We start from the raw sequence: 17225 nt of genomic DNA on the forward strand, positions 1-17225 counted from the left end.
TTGTATATGGATGAGTTTTTGAGTGTATTTTTTTTTTCTTTACCTTTCTGTATTTTTTTTGTTCACGATGCAGGGATTCCTTGTGTGTGTGTGTGTGTGTATGTTTTATGTCAACTTTGTACTTGTGATGGTAGGTCTTTGGGAATGTTGTCGTCCAGTGACTATACTCATTTCTTAGTTATAGCTACAGGAATCAACTCCAGTCACAACGCTATAGGAATTATTTTCTTAGTGTGTAAGAGAGAGAGAGAGAGAGAGAGAGAGTTAACACTACATATCATTGTCCAGTGTATTTGTGTATGGAAGCCCTCATATCGGCCTTCATTCCTTCCATTACACTTGGTTCAAAATGAGAAAAATTTGTGAACTGAAACAGTTGCTGTGTTTTGTAAGAAATGTGCAAATATGGTGGTTTGTGTTATTAATTTTTTTATCCATAAATACCTAAAAAAGGATTCAAATGAAGCTATGCAGTTTTTGATTAAGAATGCAAATGAAGTTTTATAGTTCTTGATAAAGAATGGAAATGAAGCTATGTAATCCTTCATAAAAAATGCAAATGAAGCTTTGCAATTTTTATAAAAATACAAATGAAGCTATGTAATTTCTATAAAAATGCAAATGAAGCTATGCAGTTTTTATGAAAATGCAAATGAAGCTACGTAATCCTTCATAACAAATGCAAATGAAGCTATGTAATTTTTATGAAAATGCAAATGAAGCTATGCAATTTTTATAAAAATGCAAATGAAGCTATGCACTAATCCTTCGTAAAAAGATGCAAATGAGCTGTGTCATCTTTGATTAAAAATGCAAATGAGGCCGAGTATGAGTAATTGTTCAACGGAGACGCCCAGCCCTAATTGAACAATACGAGTTGAAGGAAACTGTACAGAGATTGGAAAGGCTGCAATTAATGGGATTCCTGGTGACATGCAACCTGGAGTATCTGACTAATATGTCTTAAATGAAGTTACATGGTTAAATCTGAAACGGTTTTGTGATAAATTTGTGAATGAGGTGTAAAACTGAGCGTGGCATTCATAGACTTTGGTAAACTTTGGTAAAATAGCTTGAGACGCAACGAGGAAGGCCTGGAAATGTTAGAACTTATATGAAAGGAAGACTAAATTTAGTGTTTTGGTTCTAGTGATAAGCGAGGTTAGGGAGACTCGGACATGTCAAGCCAATACTTGCAGAATTCTCTTCTCTAGGTCATTGGTTTAATACTGTGGTTTAGAAAGAGGTCACGAATGGAACTGGGATATGACTGATGCGTTTGTATGGTCTATCTTGGTTGAAGGTGAAGAGAATAGTTCGTGAGACTATAGAGTTGTGAGTGTCTGTAACTGCAAAGTGGCTCAAATGTATGATCGGATTGTCGAACTAACTCTGCCTCATAGTATGGAAGTTTAAGAAAGTGGGTGCCATACACTAAAGATAGGATATTTGTGAAATTAAGAAGGCTCAACACAGGATGCTTTCAGATAAGCAGCGATGAACAGGAGATGCAGTGTATTGTGAGGTATGTTTTGGGGGGGGGATGGTGGGGTGAGGGGGGGATGCAGAGGAATGAGAGAGAATAGGTAGGAGAAAAGCAAATGCTGTCATATCGGGAAGTTTCGACGGAGTTCAGCAGGAGCCTTTGGAAACGCAGAGTTCACTGTGACACCAATCTCTGGACGAAAAGAAATTCATAATTATTGACGAAGTGATTGGGTTTGCACGTGACGGTAGAAGTGAATGACTAAGTATACAAAGTCATCGACCTTTTACTATAGTAGATTCACATCAATTGTGCATCTGATTTCTAGGCCAGTCCCTTACGACGTTCCTGATTGGCTGTTGATAAGCCAATCACAGGACTGGAAACTCTCAGTCTCTCTCGAGACTTCACAACAGCCAATCAGGAGCGTCGTAAAGGACTGGCCTAGACATCGGATGCACGGTTGACGTGAATTTATATAGATATAGAAATGGCTTCCCTTGAAGATGCGAGTAATGGGCCCATTGAATGAAGGGATTCGGAGAAACATTAAATTTAACGTTGCTTTTATGGCAACAAGTTTTGACATTTGAGGATGGTCACGTCAGTAAAGGGAATGTTTTTAACAAAACTGTGTTTTGGTGCGACATGTTTTCTCTCTATTATATAACCGATACGAATGTATATGTATTCTCTCTATTATATAACCAATACGAATATATATGTGGCCAAATGATGTTATTTATTGGAAATTGTGATGACATATTAACAAAGATATACGATATATTTAATGCGGTGCTTACCAAAGTGCTGAATGCATTTGTTTAGGGTTGAATTGCGTTATGCCTAATGACTTATATTATTTAGGAATGTCAACTTTGAATGCTTCTACATTTGGTTGCTGTCAAAGGCACTCGTCGGCATATGGATAACGTTGAAGTTCAAACAGAATTTTTTGCCATCTTGAACTACTGTCATTAATGACAAAAGTCATTGTGTTAAAGGATGAAATTCAATAATATAACCGTAGTCTCTGTTTAGGAGTTGGCCTAATAATTCGATCAGACGAAGAGATTGCATCTGAAAGTTGCCCTAATTGACAATAATGTAAGTTGGGCTAACACCAATAATTGACAGGTTCATGTAATTATGACGTAAACTGCATCAATAAAGTATGAATTACGTCAACAAGAAAGTTATGATTCATAGGGGGGGAATATAGGCTAATGTATGCATTGCCTGTGTTATTATTATAGATGTGAAACCGATGCAGAAACTGCTTTTAAAATTACATAAGTCATTGTAATTTGTTATCCTTTATTTATGTTATAGTAAATGATATTAATATACGGATTAACTTTGCTCTTTAGTGTTGTTAATTAGTGAAGTGAAAAATAAAAAAAATTTTTTATACAGGGATATATATATATATATATATATATATATATATATATATATATATATATATATATATATATACGTGTGTGTATAATATATACATACATACATATATATATATATATGTATATATATATAATATATATGTATATATATATATATATATATATATATATATATATATATATATATATGCTACCACTGACACCATTTAAAAAGAATTTAATGTATATATATAATATATATATAATGTATATATACACAATAAATTCTTTTTAAATGGTGTCACTGTTGGCATAAGAAAACTGAGAGCGTATCGTAAATAAGACGACGAAAAAACCTAGCATAAATGGAAACCATTTTTAGTTACTGTTTTGCATAAGGACTTATTACCCGAAGATTTCCGAAGGAAAGATTCTGATCTTTTTTTCCAGCATCTTCATCTCCTGGTTCCTCAGGTTTATTTTACCTAGATTTCCCTCGAACTGCGGTGAGAGAGAGGAGAGAGAGAGAGAGAGAGAGAGAGAGAGAGAGAGAGAGAGAGTACTGGCGAACTCTCTGGAAAACTGGATGAACTGAATACTGTAGTCCGTTGAATAGGGCATTGCGTCATTAATGAAATATCAAATTTTGGGCAAAAGCCAAGCGCTGGGACTTATGACGTCAGTCAGCTCTGAAAGAGAAATTGAGAGTAAAAAGATTTGAAAGGTGTGACACGGGGGAAAACCAAGTGTCTTAGTGGCGTCATCGGTATGGTCTTGGCCATTGAGGTGTGAAAGATGCGTATTTATGGTGGTAGAAGTTCTCTCTCGACGTGGTTCGGAAGTCACGTAAAGCCGTTAGTCCCGTTGCTGAATAACCCCTGGTTCTATGCAACGTAAAAACACCATACAAGCAAACAAACAAACAGGGTGAAAACCTCACAGTTACACCTTGAAACAAGTGTTTGAGAGGGTGGACAGTAAGATGGAGGGAAGAGAATATGAACGGACGTGCAGTGAATGGAATGAAAGGGGGTTGCAGTTGGGAGCCGAAGGGTCGCTGTAAAGACCTTTAAGTACTGTCTACAGTTCACTGCGTGAGTTGCACTGACGGAACTGCCTCCCTACTTGGGTTAATGTCATTATGTAGTAACAAATGAATAACGTATTACCGAACTTATTCTACTCATGCATTTATAGTCTTGTTGACAACTTGGTCTGACCAGCCTTGGAATCATCATACCTAGAAATCTTGATCTTCTAGAAACTCTTAGTTTTTGTACGAAGTCTTAATAGCTTCTTAGAATAGAACTTGGGAATCTTTGACAGATTGGTTAAAAAAAAAAAAAGTTCTGCTCTTTACATTAACTTTGAAAATTAAGTGAAAGCAAATATTTTTTCGGAATACAAATTGCTCTTTATATTAACTTCATGCCATGAAGTTATTACGGAGAGACTTTCAGATGAAAAGCCAGGCTAAACAGCGCATGGATGAGCATAATGCTTGAATATAAAGAGGCAGAATCTTGCGTGCGAATAAATACCATCCACTGTATATTTAATTTAAGTGGCATTTAGGTGAAGAGGTTCAGAATTACGACATCGGTCTCGAGGAATAACTGTAGGGCATCAGGCAAATGTAGGGGAAATGAAATGAAAACAGTACCTTTAACATGATACAAAGAATAATGAAAACGTTGGTTATAGGTGAAATATGATAGGGCCAGATTAATTGGACAACAGATATTGCTAAACCATGAGAGGAACAGTAATAGCATAATGGATCCTGGAGTGCAGGAAAGAGGACTTTGTCTTCCGAGGACAACACACACACACACAAATGAGTGGACATAAGATTTAGATTGATAAGATTAATTGAACGGGAAGAATTGAGGCGATTTGGCGCAAAACGGGGGAAACAGAATAATATGGGGACACAGGGGAAAATGCGAAGACTGGCAGAGAGAGAGAGAGAGAGAGAGAGAGAGAGAGAGAGAGAGAGAGAGAGAGAGAGAGAGCAGCAGCAGCAGCCAGCAGCGCCATAGAGAAAAGGCCGATGATATAGATGGATAGAAAGAACGACGCGGATAGATTACATAGGAGGGATATAACTTGAAAAATGAGACGGCCGGAAAGTGAGGAACACCCTGGGCCTTTTTATCACCGGGGGGGAAAAAATCTCTCTCTCTCTCTCTCTCTCGAGGATGTCCTGAAAGTATATATATATGAACCGGTCGCTATAGAAAGAGAGATAATAGAATGATAGAGGGAGAGTCGGAGAAGATGGGAAAGGATATATATATATATATATATATATATATATATATATATATATATATATATATATATATATAATATATATAGGATGTTCGTCCCTGACACGTTGGGGGATTATGTAGCTGAATATATGAATCCTTAACAACGTATTTCCACTTGGGGGATATTTTCATGGTGTGGGAGGAAGAAAAAAAAAAAAAAAGGTGTTGGGCGGCTTTTTCCTGCAGGGCTCGTCAGCAGTCAACAAAGATGTTGTGGTCTCCCTGCAAAGATGCATATTTCTCTCTCTCTCTCTCTCTTAAATACCGTGAATTTACAGTTACATCTCTCTCTTTCTCGCTCTGTATTAAAAACCCTGAATCTAGTTACATTCTGTGTGTGTGTGTGTGTGTGTGTGTATTAAAAACCCTGAATCTACAGTTACATTATTACTGCTATTTGTCTTTGTGGTGCATTTTCTTGTAAAAAGATTGAAAAAAAAAAATGTTTAAATGAACGTTATCATAGAGTTCAATTTTGGGTAGATTTCTCAAGATCAGCGGTAAAGTACAGGAAGTAGCGAAGAATGATAACGAATTCCATTTATACTGAACAAGTAAATAGAAGTGAAAAAGCCGACAGATTGGCGCTAGGCAAGTTGAAGGTCAAGTAAAAATTGTTTTTTTATGAAAACATTGAATGCACGAAATTTTGGGGGGAAAATGTAATAAGCATGACGGGAGTATCATCTGATATCAGGTTAAAATAGTTACTTGCTGATCTAGGGGCAAGAGCCCGTGCTAACATAAGGCAAGCTTAAGACACACACACACACACAAAAAGCGCCTCAGTGGCGTGGTCGGTATGATATTGGCCTGCCACCTCATTGCCCGCGAGTTCGATTCTCGGGCATTCCACTGAGGTGTGAGAGATGTGCATTTCTGGTGATAGAAGTTCACGAATCTCGACGTGGTTCGGAAGTCACGTAAAGCCGTTGCTTCCGTTGCTGAATAACAAATCGTTCCATGCAACGTAAAGACACTAAACAAACAAACAAACACACACTCAGTTACAAAAAAATACCGGTTCGAACTTTCAAAATTCAAAATTCGAATCCCGGTCTCGATATGACAGCGCAAGAGACGCAGTGGTATTTACAAGAACTGTTTGGAAGCCCAATCCTTACTAAGGCCTCATCAGAGTTTTCTGAAAACTCAACTTACTTTTAAAATTCGTTTTTTGCACTTTTTTTTTTTTTTTTTAAAGTGAACGTGTACGTGCATTGCCATAAATGTGGTTTGTGCGTGTTTTGGTTATGAATGTATGTTTACGTATATGTATAATGTTTGAGTGTATGTGCATGAAATTTATTTGTTAATGTGCGTGTTTAGATTTGTGTATTGTATGGGATTATATGCACTATTCTGCATGTTTATACAAGCGTATAAATTTGCACGATGTGTAAATGCATATAAATACGTGAGCATTTCCACGTACTTGTTGAATTCAACAAAACGTTGGTTGATTCTGTTTACTCCATATATATATATATATATATATATATATATATACATATATATATATATATTATATATATATATATATATATATATATAATGGGAATGTATGTATATGTATAAAAATATTTTGTACTTGTTTCCTTATTTCTTGGTATGCCTTACATTGTGATAATTACTTGACACAAGATGGGCTAGATTTTGATGTACCTAGAAGAAATATATTTATTCGTTGCGTACTGAAGTGTTTGTTACGCCTTTCATAAAAATATTAGAAATAATTTGGGGTGAAAATATTCGTGAAATGTTTGTCATGCCATTCTTACAAATAGTTATGATTATTTTAAGGTGAAAAATCTTTTCGATAACAAAATTAAACAAGTGAGCTATCTTTACCCAGAGTCGGGAATTGAAGGGGGGGAAAAATACGAAGGCCTCAGACTTAGTTGCTTGGAAGTGTAAGAGAGGAGTAGAAAACTCGCTTGTCCACAGCGTAATGCCTTTTTCTTGCCCAGGCTGGAAGATCACAAGAAATAATTTAAGGAAAGAGAATGGTGTGGGTTAACCATACAAGAAGGAAAGTGCAGTGTTTCATTTTTTAACCTCATCAAATCGATTATTTTCAAGTTTTTTTGTTTTTTTTGCTTCATGGAGAAAGCAGCTACGGAGGAGATCTTAGTACACAGATTGCACAGAAGAATGAGTTCACATCTTCGCTATCACGTTTTTTGAACAGATATGTTTGTGATGAAGCGCGCTCGCACACATATATAATCTTTGAATGTGTGAATGTATGTATGTGTGTGTATATTATATATATGCTTATATGTTATCCTAGAATGGAATTATTGCAGAACGTAATCGGTTTGCACTTTTGTTAGAGAAGAGACCTCTTGACAATTAAGTAAAATTATGTCGGGCGAATGGCATTTGGAATCCAAGTTCAACATCAGTAATAATAAAGAATTTCAGCCTCACATTTCTTAACCGTCCGTCCGTCACTTCCACCCCCGCCAGGCCTTGACACTAGACGGAGGGAGGATAAAATATGTTCAAGTTTGATTACGCACTAAATGTCTTTTCTCTAATGAATGTGAAGGAGTAACTATGTCTTTTATCTTCCGCGTTTCTGGTCCAGGAAGTCTTCCAGTGCGACTGAAATCATTAAGGAAGAGTGGACTAAGGCTGGAAATATCCTCGAGGTTGCCTTGCCGCCAAGGGTACCAACAGTAGTATAAACACTTTTGTATCTTATTTCTCAAATGTCTCGTTTGTGCTATTATATGAATGATTAGAATAGTCATTATTAATGGTATTTCATTAATAATTAAATGGGAGGTTTATATATTTGGTGGCAACCTGACATTTCTGTCCATAGAAGCCAAGAGAGGGTTGGCAGGCCTGGCTGCGTTGATGAGAAGGAATGGCGGGAATCCATCAGTGCGCGGGAAAAAGTAATTTAGAGGCAGTGGTGGTGGGAAGAAGGCGATGACAATCCTTTCTCTTTTTGACGGAGCAGGATAGATGGCGTTGGAAGACAAAAACTAAAAAAAAAATAATGAAAAAGAGTGATAGAGGGGAGTGGAAGATGAGAAGATAGATCATGGAAATTAGGGCGAATGATGGTCATTACGCTTATCGGGAGAGGGATTACGGGGCAAGAGGTACTTCGACTCCGAGGAAGTATGAAGAATTTTTCTTATTAGCCCATTTTCAGAAATCGCAGATAAGGGTGATCGAACCAGTTGGATATCGTCAGATGCAGAATCTCTCTCTCTCTCTCTCTCTCTCTCTCTCTCTCTCTCTCTCTCTCTCTCTCTCTCTCTCTCTCTCTCTCTGCAAAATAAAGGAAATACCTAGGCCTAAGCTGCTCGTAAAAGAAAGGCGCCTGTATAGTTTTATCAAAAGAACCTAAGGGAGAAGGTATAAATATCTTTGTTCGAAACTCGAATGAAAAAAAAATATATACGGTCGTATTAATGGACGTCTCGTCCTCAAAGGATGACAGATTGAATGAAGGATGTACTAGGTACAACATTGCAGACTGTGCCTATTTTTTATAGACACTTATTCGTTGTCCCCGGTTAGTCGAAAATAAACAAACAAAAAAGTACGAGGGGGAATTGATGAGGAATGCTCCAGTACAGTTATTGTCTCTCTTAGCCACTGACTTATTGCATCACACACACACACACACACACACACACACACACACACACACACATATATATATATATATATATATATATATATATATATATACTACACACACACACACACACACACACACACACACACACACACGCATTAAGGTACAATGTCCTTTAATATCCAATTCGCTCTACCTTGGAATTAATATATTTTCATATGTTAACGGAAAGGGAAAAATTTAGTTTTTAATAATTTCGTCCTTTTGTGGATTCGAACCAGCGCACAGAGGAGAAACCAGAAATTCAGTGAGGTTACCGACTCGGCCGTAGAGTGAATTGGATATTATTAAAGGACATATGTAGCTCAATGCATATATATATATATATATATATATATATATATATATATATATATATATAATATGTATGTGGGTCTAGTATGATAATTATACAGATATCAGAACATTGATGAACCACATTGATCAAATAGGTAAAGACGACATAGAACACTTAAACGTAAATTAAGCAGGTCATGAATAAGATTTGAATTGACTTTCTAGCCCAAGATTTTCAGTCAAGCTTAAATATAAGGAACTAATAAGATAGAAAAATACTTGAGGTAAAATACAGAAATCAACCGAAAGTGAGGTATCCAGACAACTTTGTTGAAACTGCCGAAAAGTATAAAGTTTTTGTGTGTGTTATGCACTGTTAGTTTTCATAAATTAGTAATGATTTATGTAGTGTATGAAATTGCTTACAATATTAACATTGAACAAAGGAAAAAAATTGTATTCCAAGGATTTCATTAGAGCGAAACCTTCTAACAGAAATAGTAGGTTTTCGAAACCTCTCAGATCATCCAGGGGTATCATATTAGAAACTGATGATCAAACGATTATTAAGCGCCTCAGTGGCGTGGTCGCTTTGGTCTTGGCCTGCCACCTCGGTGGCCGCGAGTTCAATTCTCGGTCATTCCATTGAGGTGTGAAGATGTGTATTTCTGGTGATAAAAGTTCACTGTCGACGTGGTTGGGAAGTCACGTAAAGCCGTTGGTCCCATTGCTGTATAACCACACTGTTCTATGCAACGTGAAAACACTATACAAACAATTATTATTCCGTGATAGACCAATCTTTGATAGCTTCAATTTTGAATCAACTTACGCGTCCTCAAATCACCTAAATTGAAAGAGCACGTAATACGTTCTCATAAAAGTCTGATGAAGTCAGACTGCAGTGTCGCCCATTGGTATCTGTTTACCCTCCAAACTGGGTATAAGACTTACACAAAGCCGTGGAAGTAAGCGAAATTAGCGTATCTGTTTGTAGTATATATACATATTAGAGCAATTTCATCATTATTGCATTACTATGACAACTAGAATTCATGGAAACAGTTTGTAAATGCATCGGCGTATGTGTGAAGCTCCACATAAATTGGCAACGTTGAGTCAGAGTTGGGACAAATGACTCGGCGGTTCCTGATACCAAACCACATTGGCTTAGATTTAGAAGACGATACATCTCTGAGACGTAATTACGCCCATTTGGGTAATTGTGTCTACGTAAATTATTATGGTTCGGATTACAGTTTCACGTTCATTTCGAAAGGATTCGGACAGTTTTTAAATGAGTTTTCTCGCCGGTTGATGAGAGGTGTAGACAATTTAGCCTAGTCGCTTTGTGAATTTTGATCGTTTATCTTACGGGGCCGCTTTGGAGACCTCTTTTCCTTTTATTTATTTATTTATTCGAAATTACCTTGATCTCCATTATTTGTTCTTGGGGGGTGTTGACCCCCTTTTCCTTCCTTCTTCCCCCTTCATGGAAGGAAGGTTTATCCAAAAGGGGGGGTGGGTGGTTTGCCCCTTCCACTAAGAGTAAACAATAATAAGAGGCATGTTATGTTATCAGTTTGTGTTTGATAATAGTATGGACTAATAACTTGTCTCCCCCGCGCCTCAGTGGTGTGGTTGGTATGGTGTTTGCGTCCCACCTCGGTGGTCGCGGGTTCGATTCTCGGCCATTCCATTGAGGAGTGAGAGCTGTGTATTTCTGGTGATAGAAATTCACTCTCGACGTGGTTCGAAGTCACGTAAAGCCGTTGGTCCCGTTGCTGAATAACTACTGGTTCCATGCAACGTAAAAGCATCATACAAACTAACAAGCAAACAAATGAAATAATAAATTGTCTGTGGAAAATGAATATATATATATATATATTATATCTATATATGTGTGTGTGTGTGTGTGTTTTTTTTTTTTTTTTTTTTTCTTTGTTTTGTCCCGTATTTAATTTCGAGAAGGAACACCTCCATTTCTACATCCTTGGTGTGTTTCGTGCCACATCTGTTCTTGCAAACTTGAAATGTCGGTGATAGTAGTTTTTCCCTGTTTTCTAATTAAAGAATAAAGTCTCTGTTTGCCAGTTTCTGCGAGTATTAGAGATGAAAGTAAAGGAAACAGAAAATAAAGAGATACAGTATACACGTATTGGAAGGCAAAATGGCAAGGGAGGCAGGAGGAGGAGGAGGTGGCGGAAGGGAGGAGGAGGAGGAGGAGGAGGAGGATGAGGAGGAGGAGGAGGAGGGGAGGAGGGAGGAGGAGGAGGAGGTTACTGAAACTGCATCCGGGAACTCTTCAAAGAAACAGCGATGAATATTTGGGACGTCTTTATCTCTCGTTGGAATCGGAATCTTTTGAAGAACAGCGGGGAGGGAGAAGGACAAAAGAACAGAATCAAATCATGGAATTGAAGAAGAAGAAAACAATGGCAGGTATTACGGGTAATATTAGGGGGAAGAAGGGAGCAGAAATTGCGTACATGGATTGTACCTGTGTGTGGAGTTCTCTAAAAGTTCGGCATGTAAATATACCACATTTCTTTATTATATTATTATTGCTATTATATTATTCGTAAACAAATATTGTTAGTGAAGTTATGTTACACGGCCCAAAGGGCTTGAGAGGGATGGACTTACCATCAGTCATAGATTTGAAGAATTTAGGTTAAGTAATTGCTTGCCTTTCGGTGTATAGAGCGTTCTTTTCCTGTGCTACAAGAAGATCGGACTGTAAGGAATTTGGAATAGAACGAGAATTACGGACCTTAAATAACTTTTAAGTGAATAGTATTTGAGATCTTGCAAGGACAAGGATAGCGGTGACTTCCTCCTTGCAGATTCATGCAGTTTGAGACTAAAAGGATTTTTGGACTGACAGACTCTCTCTCTCTCTCTCTCTCTCTCTCTCTCTCTCTCTCTCTCTCTCTCTCTCTCCGTGTGTGTGTGTATGTGTTTTAGAAGTAAGATGGTCTCAAAAACTGTTCCATGAGGAGCAGCACCAGTATGCATTGCAATTGAAATAAAAAACCTTATTGCAGTCGTAATTCAAGGTCACAGGTATGTTTTTGGTGTTGATTTTTTAATAACTTTCCAGCCTATGTCCAAAAAATTTTGTTGATCTTGAATTTAGCCATTTCTGTTGATACAAACCACTTATCAACTATGAGGGACCGGTTTGTATTTTTTTTTTACCAGTGTCTATACCGTACCAAAATGTATTTTTCTATAACAATGGCCAAGCCATCGTAGTGTATCGGAATCTTTTGTAGACGGCCCAGTAGGTATCTCTATATAAAGTATTTCTGTTTGTAGCATTTTTAGGTGTTCGACCTTGACGTGTTTTTGCTGTAAATGGGAGTAATAATAAGTAAATGACAATATTGACACATGATTTTTTTTCCAGGCTGCTGTTTCGTCACGTTCTACGCCAGAAAGTCCGCCCTCGAAGCTCAAAATGCCATGCACAACATTAAAACACTTGCCGGGGTAAGATGATTTGCTTTGGGGGGGGTGGTTGGGGGTTGGAAGTACTCTGGTATAGCGGAATTATGGTTGCATTCTTATTTTCAATATTTTCTACAAGCATTGTTTAGTAAAAGAAAGTAGTAGTTGCTTTTGTGAGGGTAGCTTTGTTATTTGTTATTAGCGTGCTTGAGTTTAGTTATTTGTTCTAAACATACTGGATTTTATATATTCTCCTTCCCTTAGAAGAATTACGAAAAATTGGCAAATTTTGATAATGATCTTATGGTTGAGGATATTGCACGATGCCTTACCTTTAGTCAAAATAATTAAATAATATTTTCAACTAAAGATTAAAACTTCAGTTTTGGAGATCACACAAGATGGTTTAATGAAATCAAGTTTGCCGAATTGGAATTATAGCACAATGCTTTTTTGGCTTTTGTTAATATAGATGTTGGTGAACGTAAAAATGGGCTTGTCCAGGAATAGCACGTGTTTAAAGTCTTAAGTCATGACGACGCACATAAACTTTGTAGTTTTTGAGCAGATTGTAAAGATATAACTTTCTTTGGGTGTTTCTCTATTGCTTTCTTTTATAATGTGGTGGTTCATTGATGTGTCAAAGTCGTCGCCTTGTTAACGTTATATATATATATATATATATATATATATATATATATATATATATATGTATGTATGTATGTATGTATATAGATATATATATATATATATATATATATATATATATATATATATATATATATATATTCTTTAAAGAATAACACGGAATAATGGAGAATGAATATTTTGTTTATCGAATTTTTTTATCTTTATAATATTTTCGTAAACTAAAATGACTAAGCCTCGAATTCCTCCATGAAATGGTTGCTTTCTCTTTGCAGATGCATCACCCTATTCAGATGAAACCAGCTGACACTGAAAACAGAAATGGTGAGTTATCGTTGTATACATTCTTGCCATATGATGATTGCAGGTGTATCTGTTCGTTAGAGCTTCGGAAATGCAGTGATCAGGATGGGAAATTAGGTCAATGGCTGAACAGGAGGAAAATCTTTTATTTACCTGTGTTCTTGGAAATACGATTGTATCTCGTCATTCTTGTCTCTAAGTCTTCATTATAAGTGTCACCTTACTTGCCACCTGTCGTCCGTATCATATGTATGTTCCTAGACTCAGCCTTAACGATAGAGAAACATGTTTATGATCTCGAATCAATTAATTCAATTAAGTGATTGGAGAACTTGCTCTAATTGTGTGAAGTGTTTTTTTCACGGCTCCCCCTACTAAATGGAGAGGATTTTTTTTCTGACACAGCTTTCTGTTGACTCAGTAATCATAGTTATGCAAGATGTCTAAAGTTTTAAGTTCACGACAGTTTGTGATATCGAAATTTGAGTAATCAAGTCCAGAGGTACGTGTATTTCAGAACCCGTAATTGAAGAGAATTTTAATTTTGAAAAGCCAGGCGTTTTTCCTTCTGTCATGTTGGAATTTCCTAACAACGAAAAAGCTTAAACTCTCTGTGAGTGACAAAGTATATTCATTCAAACTAGAGGCTTTACCGAGTTGTGTTTTTGTAAGAGGAGTGTTTATGTCGGCAATATTCACCCTATAGTGCGTAGAATAGGCTAAGCTAACAATTAATCTTTACCGAAGTTTCTAGTTTGAACAAGTTTTGTTGTATAAAGATTTGGAGAAAGCTTATACCCTCTTGTATTAATTTGGATAATGGTAAGCTCAGGCCCATATCAGATAGCTAGCTAAACTTACTATAGCCACTCTGTTTATGAAGTCCCACAACCAGCTGCTAGACATTGGTATTTTAGCGGGATTTCTATCATTACCTAGGCAATCTCTGTAGACATGCATATTGGTTCTAAAGATTGATGAGCATACGACAGGTTCAGCTGTCTTTTCCAAGATCTGTTATTTACTTATTTTATTTTACTTATTTATTTTTTTGCATTTCGAAACTTTTATGCAATATTGCACAGGGTGCCTAATGAAAAAAAAATAATATATACACACACATACATATATACATATATACACACCATATAATGATGAGGTTGCATTTAAAATGGATTTGTAGTAGTATGATTGATCATATTACTGTAATTTTTTCCTTTTATGAGGTATCTTTACATTGAACTTTTATTTTACAGAAAGGAAATTATTCGTTGGAATGTTAAGTAAACGATACAATGAACAAGATGTCAGAGTTATGTTTTCTGGACACGGAACAATTGAAGAATGCACAGTACTTAGAGATGCAAATGGGCAAAGTAAAGGCTGTGCTTTTGTGACCTTTTCCTCTCGTCAATGTGCTATTAATGCCATCAAAAAGATGCACCATTCACAAACCATGGAGGTGAGCATTGTATTTCAGTACAGAAGTTCATATATCAGTTAAGGTTTCTTAACTAAAATATTCTAAAAACCTCATTGTTCATTGAAAAGTGATCAAGAAGTGTGTTGTAGTACATAAATGGAATAGGTTTTGCACTGTGCTATTGATCAGGGTTACTGATGTTTTCTTTTGCAAGAAAAATTGTTACAGAAGAAAGCTTGTTAGAAATGTAAAATATGTAACACTGCAATAAACTTTTTTCAATGTAGTGTGTTTAAAATAGTGCCTATGGTTTTTTTTGTAGTGTGTTTTAAATAGTACTTATGGTTTTTTCCCAGGGCTGTTCATCACCCTTAGTTGTAAAGTTTGCAGATACCCAAAAAGAGAAAGATGCAAAACGTCTCCAGCAAGTCACTCAGAACCTGTGGAATGTGGCCTCAGCCAATAATCTTGCAGCTATTGGTCCTCAGTACTTGGCTGTGAGTATGAATTATGAAATGAGCATTGTTGAATCTAGCATGAACAATATTTCACAGCTTTATTACTAGTGTATCAGGTTTCAAAATTTTTTTTTGAGTTTGTATGTTTAAATTGATCATAAGAGGAGAACAGTGCTCCATTTTGTTTGCCACTGTAATCCTACTTACTTATTTTTACACAATGTAGGATATTCTAGGAATGGCTAGACATTACAGGTTTTCTTAATGGTTACTGATATTTTGATTTTAATGTACGTTTACAGAACCTCTTAGTATTTAAGACAGCATGCTAGTGAAATTGCACAGTAATGGAAGATTTCTCATAACTATATCAACAGTGAGTACTGTACCTATTTAAAATCTCATCAGGATGTTGAATACTGTATAAAGTTTGAGACTTGGCCCTTATTATTGATGGTATGAATATCACCTCTACCGTCATTAAGAAGCATTTCTAGTCACTCACTATGTAGGAATGTAACTCCAAATGTCATCAAGGACTTAATTAACGTAAATATTGTTTTCGTACAAAAATCCTCTCCAGAAAGGAGGCAGACAGCAGTCTGTCTTTTGATGTTTAAATTTCATCACGTGTTGCTAGATCTCATGTTTCTCATTTATTTATTTATTTAATAATTAAGTTTGTTTAATATTTGCCATACAGTGTTATTGATTTCCTAATGAACTCAGTTTCCTACACCTCAGACCAGTCATTTTAAGATTTCAGGTCAGTGTAAGATGTGTATTGATTTGTAACTCTCAGCATAGTTTGTTAAATGACGTTTGGTTGGACTTTTCATGTACAAGATCAACTAATTGCAGTTTATTTGCATCTATTTATTTTTATGCAAAAAATTAGAGGCTAATGTTTCAGTTAAGTTTTTGGCAGTTGCCCAGATTATTGTAGATGGTATTAGATACTCACATTTTGTGGTGTCTCCACATGTATTATGTTCTGCATTGCTGTTCCTACAAACAGCTTGATTAGAAGACAAGGAAAAAAACTTGACCCCAATGACCTGAAGTTATTTTATTTGTTTTGGTTTTAAATACTATTCATGAAATTAGGACAATGGAATTAGATTTATATTGAGAAAACACCTCAAACTAGATTGCATTCACTTATAAAACACCTAATAAATTGAAATAATCATGGTAATTGCCAGCTTCGGGTAAGAAAAGTGAAATAGGTAATTAACTATGAAACACCTTTGAAATAAACAGTATTGTCAACTCAAATTTAGCCCTATAATGATATCATTTCCAGTGTTTCTTGCATGGGATGTACAGTAGTCCAATTTGGTCCCAGCTACATTTCTCTTTACTTATTACTTTTCCCTTTGACCTTTATATACTTAGCTGGCCAATTGTTCAAAACCGTTTTGCTGTAATTTCCACCTCTTAATTTAAGAGTAAATCCTTTGGACAAACCCAATGAGAGGATAAAGTCATTGGTCTTTTTAAATTGAATTGCAATATCACAGTCATGAATAAGTTCTGAGTACAGTAATTAAAATACAATAGATAGATATGCCCAAATATTGTTGGTATGTATTGCTTAGAATATATGGGATAGTGACACTATTATTGGGTCAAAGGCAGTAGTGATACATATTTTTAGTCTCATTTAGCTACCAATTCCATACAAGATTTATGTGTTTACCTTCCAGATCTTTATCGTCATAATTAGTTATTTTAAAATTCATGTATTTCAAGACAGCATATTGCTTGAGATTCCAGAGTGCTTAGGGTAGTTTGAGAAATCTACTGTTATT

The 17225-nt window shown here is 36.0% G+C and overlaps 1 protein-coding gene across 18 annotated transcripts in view; it reads left to right on the forward strand.

Moving 5' to 3' along the window:
* LOC135217044 (CUGBP Elav-like family member 2) overlaps positions 1 to 17225 on the forward strand; it is a 354797-nt gene that overhangs the window by 283238 nt on the left and 54334 nt on the right. For all 18 annotated transcript variants that reach the window (XM_064252653.1, XM_064252656.1, XM_064252651.1 and 15 more), the window contains 4 exons: positions 12539 to 12621; positions 13503 to 13551; positions 14787 to 14992; positions 15310 to 15450. In XM_064252653.1, the coding sequence (XP_064108723.1) occupies positions 12539 to 12621; positions 13503 to 13551; positions 14787 to 14992; positions 15310 to 15450 (479 nt within the window). The remainder of the gene's footprint in view (positions 1 to 12538; positions 12622 to 13502; positions 13552 to 14786; positions 14993 to 15309; positions 15451 to 17225) is intronic.

Source organism: Macrobrachium nipponense, chromosome 7 (assembly GCF_015104395.2).
Source record: "Macrobrachium nipponense isolate FS-2020 chromosome 7, ASM1510439v2, whole genome shotgun sequence".
In the NCBI taxonomy this organism is placed as follows: Eukaryota; Metazoa; Arthropoda; class Malacostraca; order Decapoda; family Palaemonidae; genus Macrobrachium; species Macrobrachium nipponense.